Source organism: Mesoplodon mirus, assembly GCF_964341445.2.
Source record: "Mesoplodon mirus genome assembly, chromosome: 14".
Taxonomy (NCBI): Eukaryota; Metazoa; Chordata; class Mammalia; order Artiodactyla; family Ziphiidae; genus Mesoplodon; species Mesoplodon mirus.
In genome coordinates, this window is record NC_138990.1 from 47593200 (window position 1) to 47614062 (window position 20863).

The following is a 20863-nucleotide window of genomic DNA, read 5'->3' on the forward strand; positions in this document are numbered from 1 at the left end:
GTCTTAAAATAAGTAATTAATAATTTAAATCTTCAGTTTTCAACCCAGTAGGAAACCTCACACTCAGTTGTTCACTTTTAGTAGGAGGCTTCTCTTAAGGCATGAGGTATATTAATTGGATGTTGGAATCTCTCGATCTGTACCCGTGTTTTGTCATCTCAAAGCACTCTGAGTATTTGCATTTCATTTAGATGAGTGTATACACATTTTCTCTCTACTACCATAACTATTTACCACATTTTTATGATCGTCGATGAATCACCACAACTGAAAACATCCAAACATCATCCACAGTGACGTTTCAGCGAGTTGTCTGTGATTTTTCTTTTCCAACTACAGAATGTCTTTCCCAGCGCTGACTCACTGCGGAGGACTCCCTTATTTCTGTTCCCTCTGCCCTCAAGTGGTCCAGGCCCACATCAACAAGGTAAGGGAACATCCATGACTCCAACTAGGAAACACATGAGCGCTAGTTCTGCGTGCGTGGAGGCGGAGTTCACAGGATTGGAAAGAAACGGGGAGGTGGACACCAGCCGTGCGTCAAAACCCTGCGCAGCCCCATCCGGGCCTCGTGTTTATCACTCGTCTTTATGAGATTTTCTCCTCTCGAAAGAATAGGATGAACCCGTGCTCAAAACCTCTTGAAGCAATTTGAAAATACAGCTTTTGATGTGGCACTTCAAAACAAGTTGGCACAGAATGAAAAGTGACGTTTGGTCTGGGGCTTGCAGAGGGCCCGTTACCTGGCGCGCGCCGCCCTCGGGCTGGGGCTCGGGCTCAGGGCGCAGGCTGGCTCTTGGCCGCGGGGTCCTCGTAGCTGCCCGGGCTCAGGGCGGCGGCCTCCGGGGGGAAGCCCTGCTGCTGGTAGCCGTAGTGGACGGTGCCGCACGGGAAGTGGCGCAGCCTGAACAGAGGCATGTCCCTCAGGCTGGCGGTCAGCGAGGACGGCTCGAGGAGCAGAGAGGTGCCCGGACGGTGGCCGGCGGCCGCGGGGGGCAGGATGGCACGGCCGCCCTCGCCGCCCGGGTTCCCCCTCTCGCGCTGTTCCTTCTTCGCCAGAGGATTGCTCTTTTTGGTGGGTTTCTCTGTAAACCAGGAGCCGTAAGTTGGGTTCCATAGGCTGGTGGGCTTGTTTCTGGACCCCTGGACTTGGTGCAGCTCCGAGGGCGGGTTGGACTGAGAGAATGCCATGTTAACGTGTCCTCCCTTCACAGCCGGCGCCCTGGCGCCTCGGGCAGAGGCCTCTGCGGCCACGGGCTTCTTGCCGGCTTTGCCCGAGGAGGCGGAAGGCAGAGCCGTGCGGGCGGCTGGCTCGCGGCCCTCCTCCCGCTTGGCCTGGGGAGCGGAGACCAGCAGAGGAGGGATTCCCTCAGGGTCCTTGGGCCTCATGGGCACCTTCTCTTCCTCTTCCACGAGGGGCCCGTATTCTATGGGCAAAGCAGTGTTGATCACATCTGGGTCCTACAGGTGGGAGAAATGGACGGACGGAAACTTTGAACCACAGACCAAACATGTTGGATCTGGAAGCTCCCTTAGCACGGATGTCATCGAACTTACTTTACAGATGAAGAGACTATTCAGTGGTTATTGGGAATCTGTTAATTTATAAGCACAGGGGAATAAGAAATGGGAAATCATCCTCATCTTTGGAGAGCTTGGTGGATAAGTAGTATTACAGAGGTGCCTGCAGGGTGCTGGGAGAGGGTGCCAGGAAGTGGCCCACTGCCAGGGCAGGGGAGAGGGGTCAGGAAGACTTTGCAGAGACCACCTTTGGGCAAATCTTACAGATCAATGGATTTAAAAGATGGTAAATTACTTTAAAAAATGATTCCAGTTGAAATCCTTTCAACTAAAAAGTCTATGTGTTTGACTTCAAGTGTGTGTGTGTTTGTGTGTGTGTTGGGGGCAAGGGGAGGGTAGGAGAGGAGGGACACACGTGGTTAACCTAACAGGTTAACCTCTAGTTCTCTCCTTTCCATTTCCATCATGTTTGGAGGGGCTACACCTGATTATAACATTTCTGGGTGTTGTCATCGTATCGTTACATGTGCCAATATCACAATGCTGTGGTTCTTTAACTAGTGTGTATCTGATGAAACCCAGGAAATACTGAAGTGCTAAGAGGAAAACCGTTTACAAAATCAGCTCTGTGCTAGATCATTTTTACAGCAACAGACTAATATAGAAAAGCAGAAGGCAGTTGCCAGATATTTGAGGAAAATTTGTGGTAGAAAGCTTAAAGTTGCAGAAACTTGATTCTGTAATATTTTATGCAAATTGGAAAAACCATTACTTCAGTTTAACAGAAAAACATATAGGTCCAGTATTAATCAGTAAAGAGTTTAAGAATAAAAAACAACTACCTTCTAATTCTCTCTGTTTTAGTCTTAATTCCTTCCCTATTAATCATTAATCTCTATAGTGAGTCATTCAAAATATGCTTGTACAGAGTTCCTTGCTTTTAAGGGGATCTTATGTACTTTGGAGAAGAAAATTACTCCAAAGTATATATACTTAAGTGGATGTATTCCATTAATATATTACAGCATAATAACCTAAATGCCACTGAACATAAAGTTCTCTGAGAGAACCCCGAATAACTTGAAGTCTGTGTAGATAAATGCCTTCCAAGCCCAAAGGACCCGAAAAGATGGAATCATGAGGACAGGAAATGACTACAGTGTGAAAATGAGTATGTCTGTTGTCACAACTAAGATGAGAGGGAGTTTAGAGAGGTAGTGGTTTGTTGTCTGACTTCTAAAATGTTCTCCAGAATTAGACATCCTGACGGAATGAGAGGCAAGAGAGGGAAAGAAAGCACATACAGCGGAGAGGAGGTAAGTGTTGGCCTGAAGGTGGTGTGAGTGGGGCCGCCCTGAAGGAGAGGAGGACACGGCTCCACTGAGGACAGCGCAGATGCAGAGACGAAGGAAACGGGGCGGGGGTTCTCACTTGGTGGCCTCCACTCTTGAGGAGGTAGGAGGCATAGTCATCTGCGGAAAATGTATCCCATTTCTATCAAAAGAGGAAAAACTTAGTCCTTACTGACGGAAATGGGAGCGGGATTTGCATAGGGACCAGCGGGATGGCAGGGAAGCTGTGTGGTTTGGACAAAACCTCTCCAAGCCCCAACTCCTTTTAAGTGGCAGCGACTAGTATTTGTCTACAAAACAGGCAAGCAGATACTACTCATTTTACTTTATAGATAACTAACATTCGTCCTCATGATCGTAACTCATATTTCCTGGCTGGTGTAACTGTTATTTCCCATTTTGGTATTTGCCATCTTCAAGACTTTTCCATATAAATGCTGGCCAAGGGGGGAGGAAATGTTTATACCTGGGTGCAGTATTCAATCCTCTCCAAAATTATGGCAAAGTTGGGCCTGTCTTCAGGCTGATGTTGCCAGCACTGGGTCATTATCCGGTATCTAAAATAAGAACAAGCACATTAATTAAAATCAAGAGAAACAGGATGAAAAATACATTTTTTCCCCAGCACTTTTCTAAATGGGACTGGAATGGCACTGTCTTCGAGGGTGGGGACTCATCTTGTCCCGTGTTGGCACATGTTGCCCTCTGCTGATGGGCAGAGAGTGAAGGTGTATATAACATAGGGCTCGTGAACATGGACATCCTGGTGTTTACGTTACATATGGCTCCTCTCGTCCCATTCCTGAATTAAAGTCACCTCTGGGACAGAATATTCTATTTCCCATCTGCCTTGTTTGTGGGAAGGAGGGATGCCAGACAGGACAGCAGAAAATGCAGGGAACAGAAACACTTAAAGGAGACTCAAGACCCATGGTGCAGGGCAGCAGGGGCGGAGTCTGGGACGCAGATTCCTAGGAGGTGCTTGAGGCGTGTGAGCCTGGTGAGTCCACAGCCTCCATCCAGACGATGGATACCTTTTCAGGTGTGACATTATTGCTTTCAAGGGGCTGGAAGATAACCCATTGAAGCCACAGACATATTCTTCTCTCGGGGCATATTAAATGAGGTCAGGCATCTGTTCCTTCATTTTAAAACAAAAAAGCCTATGTGGCTGCAGATATTCTTTGAAAAGGAAAACTGTGCTTAGTAACTTGTAGAAATTCCTAGAAGAGTCGTACACAGGCCCGGGGCAGTTCTTAGGTGGGTCCATCCGTCCTCCACTGGTGACAAACTCCAGAACCTCCTGGTTGCTTTTGCTAGGGTATGGCATGTATCCAAGAGAGAAGATTTCCCACAGAAGCACTCCGAAGGACCTGCGCACAGGATGGGAGATGTGGATACGGGTACACACACAGACACAGGCACTGACATACACACGTGTACACATACACACTCGGACACACACATAAATACACAGACACACATATCGTATACACAGGGACATAAACACATACACAGACACAGACACACATACATAGACACACACAGACATACACACATGTAAAATTTTAATTTTTTAAATTTCACATTTTTTCCGCAATAAAGAACTCTTCATATGGAGAAAAAGAAAAGAATGAGAAAGTAGTCACATGTGAAGCTCCATAAAAACATAACCAGCATGTTATTTTTTTTTGTTCAAGTTTCTGTGCTTAGATTTTTTTTATATAATTGCTGTGATTTTTTTTTGCAAATTCCATTATAGCATAAACATTTTGCATGCTAATACCAACATTTTTGTAAATAGAATTTGACATGGCTGCAAAGTGTTCCACTGAGTAGTTGTGCCATAATTTGCTGTATCATTTCCATATTGTTTTCAATTTTTAAAATATTTAAAAAATACTGTGCTGAACATCTTTATACATTTTTAAAAGGACAATTTCCTTAGGATAAATTTCCTGAATTTAGAATTAGGATAATCTAGTAAAATCTAGGATAATTTTAAAGGAATTACTAGGTCAAAATAATACGAACACTGAAACATTCTTTACCCATATTGTCCATTTGACTTCCCAAGGGGTCACTCTGATCATCAACCAGCATCAGGCACTCCCACCAACACTGAGAACTTTTGCTGATTTTTAAGGTAAAAAATGGTAGAATATTTTAAATTATGTTTATTGACTTGATAATTAACATGGTTGAGTGTGTGTGTTAATTCATTCATTTCTCCTATGAATGGTTCATATTTAACCACATATTGTCCATTTTAAACCACATATTGTTTTGGTATCTATCAGTTTTTTGATTTATAGACATACTTTATATATCAAAGATGTTAACCTTTTATCCAAAATTCAAATAACTTCTATTAGTTGCTTTCTAATTCTCCTTTTTAGCATGCCAAAGATTTTTATTTTTAGGTAGTCAAATCTATTTAAATTTTTTGTGTGTGATTTCCTCCATCTGTTTTATAGATTCTACAGTCCTCTCTTTACCAGCAATTAGATGAATATTTGCTATTTTCTTCCAGTTGTATTTGTTTTTTTCTCTCTTCCCAAATCCAGTCGGAATTGAGTTTGGTGTATAGTGTGAGGTAAGGATGTCACTTTATTAGCTCTTCTAAAACCACTTTTCGAACAATACATATTCCTAAAATAATTTTCTCTTCAACTATTGACTTGTGAGTAAAACAGGTCTGTTCCAGGCTATCTATTCACTTCATCGATTTGTCTGCTTCTTGCATTGATACTACTGTTTTACTTTTTGTGTATTTATGTTTTAATATCTGGTAGGGCATTTTCCCCTTATTTCTCTCTTTTTATTTTTTTATTTTATTTTATTTTATTTATTATTTTTTTTTTTTGCTGTACGCGGGCCTCTCACTGTGTGTGGCCTCTCCCGTTGCGGAGCACAGGCTCCGGACGCGCAGGCTCATCAGCCATGGCTCACGGGTGCAGCCGCTCCGCGGCATGCGGGATCCTCCCGGAATGGGGCACGAACCCGCGTCCCCTGCATCGGCAGGCGGACTCTGAACCACTGCGCCACCAGGGAAGCCCCTATTTCTCTCTTTTTAAAGAAATGTATTTGATTTCTCATTTATTTGCTTTAAATGAACTTTATAATGATTTTTATCATGTTCCAAAATCATCTGCTTTTATACTTTGACTAAAACTTTTATTTTAAAACTTTAATTTCATAATTAGCTTTTTGACAAAAAAAGCACCTATTTTTATTTTTGTGTCTGGTTGTAGTTTTCTGATGTTAATAAATATTACCTCAAAAATTGTAAAGAACTGTAGTTCCTCCATCTCCTAAGGAACACAAAGTACTTTTTATTGACATAATTAGGTGAAATTTCAAAGGTTTTTGTGAGGAGAATTGGGCAAAGATATTTTCCGTATATTTTAGGTGAGAAGGCTGAAGCAGAGGTTATTATACAGCTAATTCAAGACAGACTGGAATACATTATTAGATCTATTAATTCTACTACCTACAAATTGCCTGGTGCATATATTACTCCTCTCTGGTGGTCTGCCCCCAAGGCAAAACAAAATAAGCAAAATCATGGATGAAACTGGCAGCAGGGCTTAAAGAGTTCCAGCGATATGTTTTCTGCTTGTCTAGATAGACAGCTAGGGAGATAGATTGCAGTGTCCTCTGAGAGAACCACTATATAGACTGAAAATAGGTGTTTATTTTCTTACTTTAGAGTTCAAGGGAGCAAGAAGTCATGCTGATTATAGAACGTGGATAATTTCAAGTAAGTAGTGTTGTCAGATTTAGCAGATAACCAGACAGGACACTCAGTAACATTTGAATTCCAGTTAAACAAGAAATACTTTATAGTATTAGTGTATCCCAAACACTGCATGGGACATACTTATACCAAAACATTATTCACTGTTCATCTGAAATTCCATTTTAACTGGCCATTTTGTATTTTATCTAGCAATCCTACAGGTAAGGTAAATCTATATTTTGTATGCCAAATGGTTCTTTAATCACCTATAAGCTAAACCTGTCCTAAATAGGAAATACAAGGTCAAAAGCTTTGCACAAAAGCATTCAAAATCAAACAGAAACAAATATAAGAAAAAAAATCCCACTCTGTTTCTCCTGGTATTGAACTTGCTCTGCCTGAAATTATAGAAATAGCTTAAGTGATTGCTGATGAAATTATTTTAAAAATTTGAATCAATGAATATAATCTGATGAAAAAGTTTTAAAGTCACAACCGTGCTATGTTTATCACCTTTTAAAGCTAAACTTTATTTTCCTTTATTCATAATTTGAAGGTGGAAGATAGTCTCCATTTATGTCTCCGTGTTAATACTTTGCCTGCCCCTTTCATCTGAACCACCACTGGCCCCAATTATGGTAGAGGGTGGGGCACACTTTTAGGAAAAATGGGAACCCAAAAGTTACTGTATCGTATTTAAATCTCCAGCTGATTCCATCCACAGTTCGCTGCAATTCTCTGAGCTTCAAATTCATGTACCGCCATCTCCACCGGCCTATTTTAATAGACAGCTCAGACTTGACATGTTCCAATGAGCTCTTTCTGCACCCAAACCATCTCTTCCTCCAGTCTTTCCAGCTCGGCAGTACCACTGTTCAGCTGTCTGCTCAAGCAGCAAACCTAGGAATCGTCCTGATCTCACTCTTCCCCACACCTCCCACTCCACATCCAACTTACCGCGGTCTTGTTGACTACTCTCAAGACAGAGCTTGAAACTGACCACGGCCAATGGCTTCCACTGCCGCCACTAGGTCTAGCCCCTCTCATCTCTTACCTAGAAATGAGCAGTGTTCTCCTAACTGGCTTCTCATCTTCCCCTGCCCCACTCCAGTCTATTTTCCATGGAAGCCAGAGTGATTTTTTTTTTAAAGATTGTGTCACCTGCTTCCAACCGATCAGCGGCACCCCATTGGCTCTGAATAAAACTCGTATTCCCTAACGTGGGTCCCAAGGGCCTGTGTTCGCCCCCTGCCTGCCCCTTGCATCTGACCCACCACGGGTCCCTGTGTGCACCAGCTCCCCATGAAGACTTGTTCTCATTCCTCAAACAAGCGAGTCTTGTTCCTGCCACTGGCTTTTTCTGCTCGACTTTGCCTGGGCCTGGAAAGCTCCCAGGTGTTTCCATAGTGTGTCCTCTGTCATCCAGGTATTGGATCATTGCCTCCTCATGGAGCCTTCCCCTACCCGCTGTGCTAAACCAGCTTCCTTCCTCTGTTCCCTCCATCCCCACACTCTTTAGTCTCTGCTTTTCTGCTCCATGGCACTTAGTATCTGAAGTTATGAAATTTGTTCCTTTAAGCATTTTACTTATGAAATAACCTACACTTTAAAAAGGAAAATAATATAATGGATACCTGTATGTCTAGATGTTGATAATGTGCCTTGTTTGTGTCAGTTCTTCCTCTCTTTTTTAAAGAAATAACATACATACAAGTAAGCGTCACCCTCCATCCTCTCCTCTCCCTCCCCTCCACTGAAATTAGAATGTAGCCTTCCCATGTATGTTTTCACATATTTTACAATGTGTGAAATCATAAACAATAAAGAACCTATATTATAGACCTAATTTTTTTTTTTTTTTTTTTTTTTGCGGTACATGGGTCTCTCACTGTTGTGGCCTCTCCCACTGCAGAGCACAGGCTCCGGACGTGCAGGCTCGGCGGCCATGGCTCTCGGGCCCAGCTGCTCTGCAGCATGTGGGATCTTCCCAGACCAGGGCACAAACCTGTGTCCCCTGCATCGGCAGGCGGACCCTCAACCATTCTGCCACCAGGGAAGCACTGGATTCCCTATCTTTCATCTCTGATCTTTTTTTTTTTTGCTGCGCCGGGTCTCAGTTGTGGCACATGGACTCTTAGTTGCTGTATGTGGTATCTTTTTAGTTGTGGCATAGGGGCTTCTTAGTTGTGGCATGCATGCGGAATCTAGTTCCCTGACCAGGGATCAAACCGGGCCCCCTGCATTGGGAGCATGGAGTCTTACCCACTGGACCACCAGGGAAGTCCCTTCTGATCATTTTTTACTATGATTTTATTTGTCTCCTTGGAAGCTTGCAGCATCTTGATCACCATTGGTCTGAAATTTCATGATGATGTGCTCTTGTGTTACTCTTTTTATTCACAGTGCTTGGCACTTGCTAGATGCTTTCATTCTGGAAACATATGTCCTTCTGGGAAATCTTGAATTATTTCTTTGATATTTTCATTCCTTTCATTTCCTCTATTCATTCTTTCTGGGACTCCTAGTTGTCAGCTAATTGGGTCTAGTGGTCTAATCCCTTTAATTTTCTCTTCTTTTCTATCTATCCCATCTATTTATAGTTGTTTTATTTTCTAGAAGATTTATTCAACTCTGTCTTCCAACCTTTCCATTACTTTCACACATCTATCATCATCTTTAAAAAAAACCCTTTATTTTCTTAAGAACAGTTTTAGATTGTAAAGAAATTATGAAGATAATACAGAAAGTTCCCACATACCTCACACTCAGTTCCCTCTATTTTTAGCATCTTACATTAATGTGATACATTCCTTACAATTAACGAGCCAATATTAAGGCATTATTATTAACTAAAGCCCATAGTTTATTGAGATTTCCTTAATTTTTGATGAATTTCCTTTTTTTGTTCCAGGACCCCATTAGAACATCATGTTATATTTAGTTGTCATGTTTCCTTAGGCTACTCTTGACTTTGGCAACTTCTCAGATTTTCCTCGTTTTTGATGACCTTGACAGTTTCGAGGAGTACCAGTCAGGAATTTTGTAGAATGTCAAATTAGGATTTGTCTGTTTTTCTTAGGATTAGACTGGAGTTATTGGGTTTTGGGAGAAGGACCACAGAGGTTAATTGCCATTTCATCATATCAGGTGAAGGTACTTGCTATCAACATGATCTATCACTGTTGATGTTGACCTTGATCACCTGGCTGAGGTAGTGTTTGCCAAGTTTCTTTCTTCTCCCTGCTTTTCCCTTCCTGTGCTCTTTGAAAGTATGCTGCTGTGTGCTGCCCACATGGGCTCCGGGAAACTAATGCTCCATCTCCTTGGAGGGCTCTCTCATCATATTTTTATATCCAGGAATTTTTTTCCCCTAAAAACATTGTTTTAAATAATCTTTTGTCTTTAGATTATGGTTGCAATAATATAACTTTCCGAGGATATTGTTTTTAAAAGTTTTCCTAAGCTTTCTGCATTCTTCCTCCAAGTTCCTTTTTATATGTTTTGTTTTTTTTTTTTCGGTACGTGGGCTTCTCACTGCTGTGGCCTCTCCCATTGCGGAGCACAGGCTCCGGACGCGCAGGCCCAGCGGCCATGGCTCACGGGCCCAGCCGCTCCGCGGCATGTGGGATCCTCCCGGACCGGGGCACGAACCCGTGTTCCCTGCATCGGCAGGTGGACTCTCAACCACTGCGCCACCTGGGAAGCCCTCCTTTTTATATGTTTGTTTCCTTCAGATTAGAATCTTTTCTCAAGTGTTTGTTGATTCTTGGCTGTCTGTTCATGTATTAAGACTGGGACATGACAAAGCTGATGGGAAGCTCTATGTAGATGAGGCTTGTCAACTGGTGGGCAAACTGGCTCGCTTGTTTCACAAGGTGCATTAGTTTCCTGCTTAAAACTTTCCAAGTTTTAAGCCAAACTTGGTGGCTTAAAACAACACAAGTTTATTCTCTCACAGTTCTAAAGGGTGGATGTCTGAAACCAGTCTCTTGGGCTGAAAGCAAGGTGACTGCGGGGCCACGCTCCCTCCAGAGGCTCTAGGGGAGAACTGTTCCTTGCCTCTTCTGGCTTCTGGTGGATGCTGGAATTCCTTGGCTTGTGGTCACATCTCTTCAACCTCTGCCTCTGTCCTGTGTGTGTGTATGAAACTTCCCTCTGCCTCTCATGCCACTTGTGATGGCATTTAGGGCCCACTGGATAATCCAGGATAACTGTCTCACTTCAAGATCCTCAACTTAATCACATCTGCAGACTCTTCTTTTCTTATAAGGGAACAACCGCAGGTTTCTGGGATGAGGGCCTGGTACCTCTGGATGGGCATTATTCAGCCCACCAGCACTTGTGGTGTCTGAAGTTTTTCACTTCATTGGTCAGCTCCTCCTTCAAGAATTTCCTCATCTCCTTCTGCCTAGCTGCCATGTTCTTGGCACTGAGGGGATGGAGGGGGCATACACCTTTAAGTAGGTAGACTTAAAATATAAATATATATGTATACATATATATATATAGTGTACATGTGTATATATATATTATATATATATAGTGTATATGTGTATATATATATTATATATATATAGTGTATATGTGTGTATATATATTATATATATATAGTGTATATATATATATATATATACACACACACATGCTTATAGTAGAGAGTTGCTGATGTCTGATGTCCCTAAGGCCGGAAAGACTTTAGTTCAACCTCTTCAGAGAGGGAACCCCAGCCCTGTGTGATGGTAGAGGAGGGATGGGGTGAGGGAATGATCTAGTTACGTTTTAAACAGATCTGTAACTCATTTTCCTCTCTGCTGCACCTCTACTTTCAGAGGTGCTGGCACCTTCCATTCCTGGGCCTTTCTGGGGCTCCTGATCAGGCAGAGTGAATCAGGCTGCTTCTGGATGGCCCTAGATATCAACTTTCTAGTTTTCTAAGTAAGAGACCACTTGTCTGTAAACTTTCCAGTTTCCAAAATTTTGTCATTATTGTTGTCTTTGTCCTTGTGGATTTTTATGCAACTAAAAAGACTCCCTTGTGTGTGTGTGTGTGTGTGTGTATTTTGGGAGGGAGCACAGGTTCAATTTGCCATTTAAAAAATTATGTGTTGCTCTTACAGGAATTATGTAAAACAGTATGGAGATTCCTCAAGAAATTAAAAATAGGACTAAAGATCTAGCAATCCCACTTCTGGATATACATCCAAAAGAAATAAAATCAGTATCTTGAAGAGGTATCTGCACTCCCATGTTTGTTGAAGCATTATTCACAATAGCCAAGATATGGAAACAACCTAAATATTGATTGATGGATAAATGGATAAAGAAAATGTGGCATGTATATAAACCATGGAATATTATTCAGCCATAAACAAGAAGGAAATTTGCCATTTGCAACAACATGGATGAACCTGGAGGACAGTATGCTAAGTGAAATAAGTCAGACACAGAAAGACAAACACTCATAAGTGGAACCATGGAAGCAGAGAGTAGAATGGTGGTTGCCAGGGGCTGAGGGGAGGGGAAGGGGGAGATGTTGGTCAAGGAGCACAAGGTCTCAGTTATGCAGGATGAATAAGTTCTGGAGATCTAATGTGCAGACAGTGTTTTCCAAACTGATTTTTAGCTGTAGAAGGGGTCTCACCACCACCATCACCTGCAGCACTTTTGTGCTGATAAGTATTTCCTTTTCTCCGTGATTCTGTCAATATGGAGAATTTCATTGATCAATTTTTCTAGTCTTAATGTTGCATTCCTGGAATAAATCTAACTTCATTATTATGTGTGGCTCTCAGTGTGTGGTCCCCCAGCCTGCAGCATCAGCATTGCCTGGGAACTTGTTAGAAATGCAACTTCTCAGCAACCTCAGACCTTCTGAATCCTAAGCTCTCAGGGTGGGGTCCAGTGTTTACCTGTGTTTTACCAAAGCCTTTCTGGTGGTTCCGATGCTCTGTTGATGTATGCCAACCTCTGAGAGCCCCCGTTGGAGAGGTATGTTGATTCCTCTTACCCTTCCCCACGAGAGTGTGGGATCATTTGGCTCACGAGCTCTCCCTTAAGGCCCACGGTGAGACCTGGAGGAGGGCAGCAGAAAGACTCACCACGTGTCCGTTTTAGAAGTAAATATTCCTTCCATGAAGGCCTCCGGGGGCATCCATTTGACTGGCAGCATCGCACAGCCTCCCTTTCGGTAGTAGCTCGCTCTGCAGGGAGAAGAGAAAAGCGGACTTGGCTCTGGAAATGGCTCTGAGCCAGGTACCTTGAGAGAGTGGCAACAACAAGGTCTACTGGTTAACGGACTGAAATTAACAAGGGGCGCTTGTGGTTCAGGAGGGGAGCAGGGGACACAGATCACCTAGTTAACAACCTTAGTGTCATCTCATAGGAGACAAAACAGCCACTGCAGGTGTGAAAGGAAAGATCTATGCAATGACTAAAAATCCCCGCTGGCAGATAGTTAGATTTCCCTGATGGGTTTTGTTTATTACAACTCACAATGCATAACATTACTCAACCTTATAAGTACTGTTCCTGATGATCCACGGTAATGCGAGATCCAAAATGGGAGAATTGAGGGCAGGGCTGGTGTCCTACTCTGGATCCTCCTCGGCACTCACACAGCATCTAATTCAATACAGGTGCTCGACATGGAACCCTCTAGGCAGCGGGCGGGAAGCTGCATGCCATAGCAGAGCCCCCAGGAGAGCACCTGGCTTCCATGGTATGAGGTGACTCACTAGTTTTTGTCACTGATGTCATTAATGCAAATGACTGATAAAAACTAATAACTGGGGCTTCCCTGGTGGTACAGCGGTTGAGAGTCCGCCTGCCGATGCAGGGGACACGGGTTCGTGCCCCGGTCCGGGAAGATCCCACATGCCATGGAGTGGCTGGGCCCGTGAGCCATGGCCGCTGAGGCTGCGCGTCCGGAGGCTGTGCTCCGCAATGGGAGAGGCCACAACAGTGAGAGGCCCGCGTACCGCAAAAAACAAAACAAAACAAAACTAATAACTGAATTCATACCACTGTGCTCCCATGCCTGGTGTGTTATGGGAGGTGGCTCCCCACCAGCTGCCTAGATTAATTAATTACTCCAATAAACAGGAACTGAGTACTTAGTATGTGTCAGGTGTTCTGCCACATGCTGAGGACATAAATAAGTCATAGTCTCTCTCTTGCAAGGTATGGTTTAGTGGAAGAAACAGACAGAATCAACTGCAGTAAGAACAACACATGCGATGATGTAGGTATGTACGAAGCTCGACCAATGAAGAATGCATTTGTTCCACCCAAAGTGGGGGTAGAGTATAGGAGAAGTTTCTTGGGGGCGCTGTTGGAGCTGGAACAGCAAAGCAGCTCTTGAGGAAGACCATTCCTGACATGTGGCATTGCGCGATGCCTGTGGGAAGCCGGAGCTGTACGGAAGTTGGGAGGTGAAGCCTAGAGCTGGGGAACTGTCGGTGCTGAGGATGGAGAGGAAGGGCCAGATCATGTGACTCACTAAGTCTCACTGCAACATTTGTGTCTTAGAGCACAGGCTCTCCCGGGGTGCTCTGAGACAGGAGCGGAAGGAATGCTGAGACTCTGGGTGATAGAAGAGGGTGAAGTGGAGCATTACCAGGGTATGTGGTGGATACCAGTGGTAGATGACCGTAGCTGAAAACATTGCTAACTCCTAATTTCCTATGTACTGCTGTCCTGTGGTAACAGGAGGCCATCAGCATTCTTACCCCACAGAGATTGTTTACCAGTTCCGTGGGAGGCCTTCAAGGTCTCCCTTATTCTCCAAAGACTGAAAGGTCTACATGACCATCCCTCCTCACTCTACCTCCAGATTAGGGAAGGTGTAATTAGTGACCATGCAAGGGAGTGACTTGCTCAGCTAATGGAGTGAGTCACTGTTGTAAATAATTAGACAAAGAAGAAACGGGAATTCCCTGGCAGTTCAGTGGTTAGGACTCTGCGCTTCCACTGCAGGGCAGGGGGCACGGGTTCAATCCCTGGCTGGGGAACTAAGATCCCCCATGCAGTGTGTCATGAACCAAAAAAAAAAAAGAAGAAGAAGAAGAAACTAGGGGTTGGGAAGAGAAGAGTGGGATAAAGTATAATAGAGTTTTTTTTAATTAAAATTTATTTTATTTTTTAATGTAGCTTTAAGAATATGACAGGGAAAAAGAAATGAAGCTGAGCTCGGTACCTATGGGCTTTGAAGTACACTCCTGTGTCTCCTGGTGTGAGAAAGGAAGAGCGATGATCTGGGCCCAGTTTCCTGTCAGTTCTAAGGTGCTCTGGCCTGGGGTGATGGAAGCTAAGCCTGTTTAGAATTTCTGAGTATTGAGGAAAGGGGTTAAGTAAGTTAAAGTTTACTTAGAAACTTTTTCCATATCAAGTATCCAGGTTATTCCGTGTCTCAGAACATCCTAGGACTATAGAGTTGGAACCAGAAAGACAATCTAATTAACAGCTTAGTGTTAATTATTGCAGGCAGTGTGATCCTTGAATTAGCCCTTCAGGCATGAGCAATGATTAAGGCTTCCCATGTCCTGAAAAGGAACTTAATGACATTTTAGGTGGCAAGTTGACAAGGCACCAGGGATGCTTTAGGGCACAAGCAGCCTTGTCACACTCTCTTGAGGGGGTTAAGCTGAGGAGGTGAGCTCTGATGGGTGATGGCAGTCTTTACTCACCTGTAGATGTCTCGAGCCATTCCGAAGTCTCCAATCTTGGCCACTCTTCCAGGGCCTGGACAGGTCAAGAGGCAGTTCCTGGCAGCAATGTCCCTGGGAAGAAAAAAAAAGAGAAAATGCATTTTCCTTGAAAAGATAAATGTATAATATTCAGCACAAGGATTTTCACCTCCAATCTGAAGGTTCAGATAGTTCTCTTTTCTTCCCTGTAGTTCCTTTCTACATTATACTTCAGTATGAAAGAAATAGCTAAGCGATTCTAGGTCTCAGAACTAACAGGGAAATGGAAAAGGATTTGGGGAGATGATTGAAATGTTTAATGGGATAATAATAATGAAAATAACTATAATAGGAACTAGAAAATTGATTGGCCTTTTACTGTGTACTTAAGCATTGTTCTATGTGCTTCATATCTAATTCTCACAACTCTGTAAGACACAAGGTGCTATTATTATCCTTATTTTATCAAAAAAACTTAAGCTAAAAGAAGATAATAGAGGGACATAAGAAATGCGTTTGGCTTTAGGCTATTGTTCTGTACAGATTGCTGATTGGATTTTGCCGGTTGGATGAAGGAGTATTCTGGAACAGCATAATTTCCATGACCAGAATCAAGTAGGTCAAAGTATTCCTAAATATTTCTAGTTTTATTTTTTAATAAGCCATTATGATTTTTACATCCATGATTTTATCTAAAGACTTTGCTAAGCTCTATGCATCATAGCTATGTGGCCGAAGAATTGCTTCTTTCAAGTTAGAAAGTTATCTTGTCTTCTTAGTTGTTATGCTCCAGATGGCCTATTCTCTTACAGGTAGCACACCTGTAAGCCTTGATCAGAAGCTTTCCAAGATTCATCAACTTCTACTCACTGACTGATAACCCATTCTTTTTTTTTTTTTTTTCAGTACGCGGGCCTCCCACTGTTGTGGCCTCTCCCGTTGCGGAGCACAGGCTCCAGACGCGCAGGATCAGCAGCCATGGCTCACGGGCCCAGCCGCTCCACGGCATGTGGGATCTTCCCGGACCGGGGCATGAACCCATGTCCCCTGCATCGGCAGGCAGACTCTCAACCACTGTGCCACCCATTCTTGACATGCATGTGGGGATTAAGGATGCAGCCAGAAGAAGTCTGGAATGGGTTTCTAATAACATTAAAGTCCTGGATGGGAAAAAAAAAAGTAATCCTTGGGGGGAACAGGTGGTGTTTTCACATTTTCAGTCGGTTTCATGAAGGTTCTGACCTTTGGCAGAGAAAGAAGGACATGGAGAATAAACAACTGGATAGTATTAAAAATAGGGTCTGGATAGGGCCTCATGGCTTAGGAGATCAGAACAATGGGTCAGGGTGGTAGATGGATGTCATTAATGCCACTGCCCTGATCCAGAAGGTTTAAGTTGAATTTCAAGGAGCAATGGTGCATAAAATGCCCTAAGGAAACCATAAAAGCATAACATATATGACATCAAGAAGAAGAAAAAAATAGTAAGAGATATAGCCACTGCTTCTCAAGAGAAATATAGTGAAATAGACCAGGAACAATATTTATGGATCCGGAAAGGTCTTTCCAATGATGTGCAGGGAATGGTTACTTAAAAAATTGACCTTGAATCTAATGGCAGGAAAGTAAATGTAACATCATAGAACACACCAAGAATTGGTAGAATGACACATATTTCTTGAAATGGCAATAAGGCATGTCCAAAGGAAAGAGATCTAATAGAAAAATGGGAGCATGTGGATCTGGTGAGGGAGTTCCACTCTGAATTCAGCAGGTGTGGGTGCATGGGAGTCTGCGAATCTTAAGGCAGACACTGGGTGGAGGAAAGAGAATTAAGGTAAACCTATTGGGGGAGTGTGCCACAGACCTCAAGCCAGTTAGAAGATGTAAAAGATGCTTTCTTCAAACCAATTACCTCAGAAGACAGCTTTGATCGAGATGGACAATTTCTGCTAATAGTCACCCTTTGCTTGTAAAGCAGATCATCTGATACATTATTGATTCAATCTTTGACAATTTCATTTCTCAAAAAAGATAAAAGGAGCAACAAACTATTACTCTGGGATCTAATTCTGACCTTCAGTAACTATTTACAGATATGGAAGCCATAAGAGTCTTAAGAGAATATGATCCTGTTATCTTATTATCTGTAATTACAGCACTGGATATAGTCAACATGCTATCATGCCTCTAGGAAAGCAGATTTCAAAACGTCAGAGGAAAGACGGATATGATCCCTCAGTCAGAGAATCTGGATGCTTGGTGACTAATGTGGGAGTGGAGATAAAAAGGCAGAAATGGGGACTTCCCTGGTGGTCCAGTGGTAAAGAATCCACCTTCCAATGCAGGGGATGCGGGTTTGATCCCTGGTCAGGGAACTAAGATCCCACGTGCCGTGGGGCAACTGGACCCATGCGCCACAACTAGTGAGCTCGCATGCCTCAACTAGAGAGCCTGCATGCCACAAACTACAGAGCCCACGTGCTCTGGAACCCGTGCGACACAACTAGAGAGAGAAAAAACCTGCACGCCACAATGAGAGAGAAGCCCGTGCGCAGCAACGAAGAGCCCACATGCCTCAACAAAGATTCCACATGTCGCAACTAAGACCCAAAGCGGCCAAAAATAAATAAAATAATAAATAAATCTTTTTTTTTTTTTTTAAGGCAGAAACGACCTCAGGGAGAAGTGAAGGGAGAGATCTGAAGTCACCAAGGTGACGGCACATGTTGCTCTTGGATGAGCCCAGATTTAGAGGACGTGGACAAAAGATGGAAAGATGGCTCTAGCCAAGGACTAATTCCAAAAAGAGTACAACCTTGTCATGTCTGAACAACAATAAAGCCCAGAGCTGAGATTTATGGAAAGTTGTGTACACATTAACCAGGGCAAGAAAAACAGTGGCGGGGTTGGATGAGAACAGAAAGAACTGAGCCCGGCTTCTCTTTTACTTCTGTTATTTCTATCAAGCACAATGATCTGCAAGCTGGAAAGGCTGAAAATCAAGAGGAAGATCTGAAGATCAAAATGATGAAGTGACAGTCAAAGGATGAGCTGATGTGAGCTTCTCGCCTTGTTTCAGGAATGGTTTGGGGAAGCTAGGCCAGTGTATTTCTCGATCTTCAACTTCCCCATTTTTATTAGGGAAGGAAGCATAGCTTGTTATCTACCTACACGCTTCTCTATTTCTAAACTCATACACATTCTCTCATTTTCTACGTTGTATTACATATTCTAATTATTAGGAACATGTCTTATACTCTTTGATGGGTTAATGAATGTTTATTAGTTCACCAGGTTGTTATTTACTAAATTAGAAGCCAGTGGTTAGGAAGAGCTTTGCAAAGAGCCTAACAATCTATTTGACTTTTCAGGTTTCAGAATCAAGCTGTCTGCTGAGAAAGCCATCAATGGCCACATGGAAAGAAATACGTGTCATCTCTCATGTCTATAGCATTACACATGGACTTGATGTACCAATGCAAACACCATTTAAACACAAGGATCATATAGAGTAGAAGAAATGAAGTACAGAGGTGGAGAAAATAATCATTATTTTTCATTTCAGAGGATTTTAGAAAAAAAATAATTTATCCAATAAACATTTATTGTGCCCCACTATGTGCCAGCGATATGAAGGTGAATAAAACAGGGTCCTTGCCTTCGAGTTACCCATAGTCAAATATGTGAAAGTATAAACTCCTTAGACTTCCCTTAAGGAGCCCAGTTTTCTAGATATGGAAACGTTCACATGATCTAGGACTTGACACAGGCAGGAGTCGCTGCAGGGGGTCAGGTATAGCTCATGTGGGTCTCCAGTGCTGGTATGGATGTTTTATGATCCCACTTTACATATGGGCCAAATGAAGCCCTGGTAGAGTAATAACCATCTTAAAGACAAACAAAGCTGAACCATCCAAACAGCTTTGGAGAGAGAACTATTGCTCTGCTCTGAAGGCGCGATCTGGGCCCCTGAGACATGTAGGGAAGCATACAGAAGGAGAGGGTAGAGCAAGGTCACTTAGCCTCACCGGTGGATGAAGTGATTTTCCTCCAGGTACTGGCAGCCACAGGCGATGTCCCGAGCCACGTGCAGGAGGTCCAGCATGGCCAGGGAGGAGGGCTGATTCTGTGGAAGACGGAAGTGACCAGCTGATGAGAAGCTCTTGGGGGAGAGAAGATCTGAAACACTCGCTTCCCATGCTTACTAGGAGGCCAAACAGGTGCACCACCCCCAGGGTCTCAGCCCTGGCTGCACATTCGAAATCACCTGGTGGCTTAAAAAATGCAGATGCCTGGGCCTCAGCCCAGACCAAAGACTCCATCTCTGCAGGTGGGCGCAACATTTACAGGGTCGCAGCTCCCAGATGAGTGGGGCTGGAGCCCTAAACCACAGGAACGGGGACGGGCAGACGTCCCGCCCCTTTGCATTTTTTCTGCCCATTCTTCCACCTCAATCTTCATAAACATTTGGATCCCCCAAACGTACAAACAGGCCTGTGAGGAAATCAAGGGGGCTAATGTTGTTTTAGAAATGCTCTAGTTAAATGCTTAAAAATATTTTTAAAAAATTGATTTTCTTCCTGAAGACCTAGACCTGAAGTGGATTGAAAAAGGAAAGCTTCCAGAAAATGATGGGCAGCTGAAGAGCCATCTCCGGCTTTTCTGCATGAATTCTCTTTTGTGCAAAAGTTGCTGCCACCCCCTCACCCCCGCTGCCCGCGAGATGCACCCCGTCTTTGCCTCCCCGCAGCCTGGTGGAGCCCCAGGAAGTCTTTTCTGAGGGCTATGCCCTCCTTGGTGTCTTTTAAATTCCTAAACCCCCAAGTCTGCAGCAACACGTCGTCATGCAGTGTCACATTCACTATGCTCTTCTGTGCCTATTTTACCAGGTCCCCAAGGAAACGTCGAGGCACCCGAGGCAGGGCCTTCAGCGTCCACTTCCGTGGTCTCCAACACGACCCTTAGCTCGCTGCCGTGGTTCAGTGAACAAGGGGGTTCGTTGGTTGATTACAGCGGAACTAGGGTTTACCCAGATGCCAGCCACAGATCAGGGCCTCCCCGGGACTCCTTGGAGAGAGAGCAGGGGTCTGAAGGAGGCAGAGAGGAGTTTGTCTAGGGCATGCTTCAATTCTGGGGGTGACGACTCAGGGAGGGGAATAGTCTCTGCCCATGGACCATTGGGCAGTGCCTTACATGCAACAGAGCAAGTCCCAGGACATGATCTCCTTTGATGCAACATCCCGCATGGTCGGTAGGGAAGAGAGGTTACCTCTGTATTAAAGATGAGAGGGCCGAGGGCTCAGAGAGGCTCAGGTCACACAGTCAACAGGGTGGAGCCGAAACTGCCCTGAACTGGGCTTTAAGGGTCTGGGTTGGGGGAAGTAGGATTCTAGGAGTTAAAACTGAGTTTCTCGGGAGAGCGTGTCCGAGAAGGGCCGGAGTACCCGTGGGCACAGCGCACGGTACCCAAGTGAATACAGATGCAGCACACAGATGCCATGAGGGCACATTTCGGTGCTCGGTTGAGCTGAGCTGGGCTTCATCCTGCTCGTCCCTTATTG

The 20863-nt window shown here is 43.9% G+C and overlaps 1 protein-coding gene across 1 annotated transcript in view; it reads right to left on the reverse strand.

The window, feature by feature from the left end:
• The window catches only part of ALK (ALK receptor tyrosine kinase), a gene marked incomplete at its 5' end in the record, with an annotated part of 729367 nt that continues 708504 nt past the window's right edge, over positions 1 to 20863 (reverse strand). Inside the window, 6 exons of the mRNA XM_082642950.1 lie at positions 1 to 1461; positions 3340 to 3430; positions 4112 to 4246; positions 12714 to 12815; positions 15300 to 15392; positions 19331 to 19428. Of these exons, the coding sequence (XP_082499076.1) occupies positions 778 to 1461; positions 3340 to 3430; positions 4112 to 4246; positions 12714 to 12815; positions 15300 to 15392; positions 19331 to 19428 (1203 nt within the window). The 3' untranslated portion in view covers positions 1 to 777. The remainder of the gene's footprint in view (positions 1462 to 3339; positions 3431 to 4111; positions 4247 to 12713; positions 12816 to 15299; positions 15393 to 19330; positions 19429 to 20863) is intronic.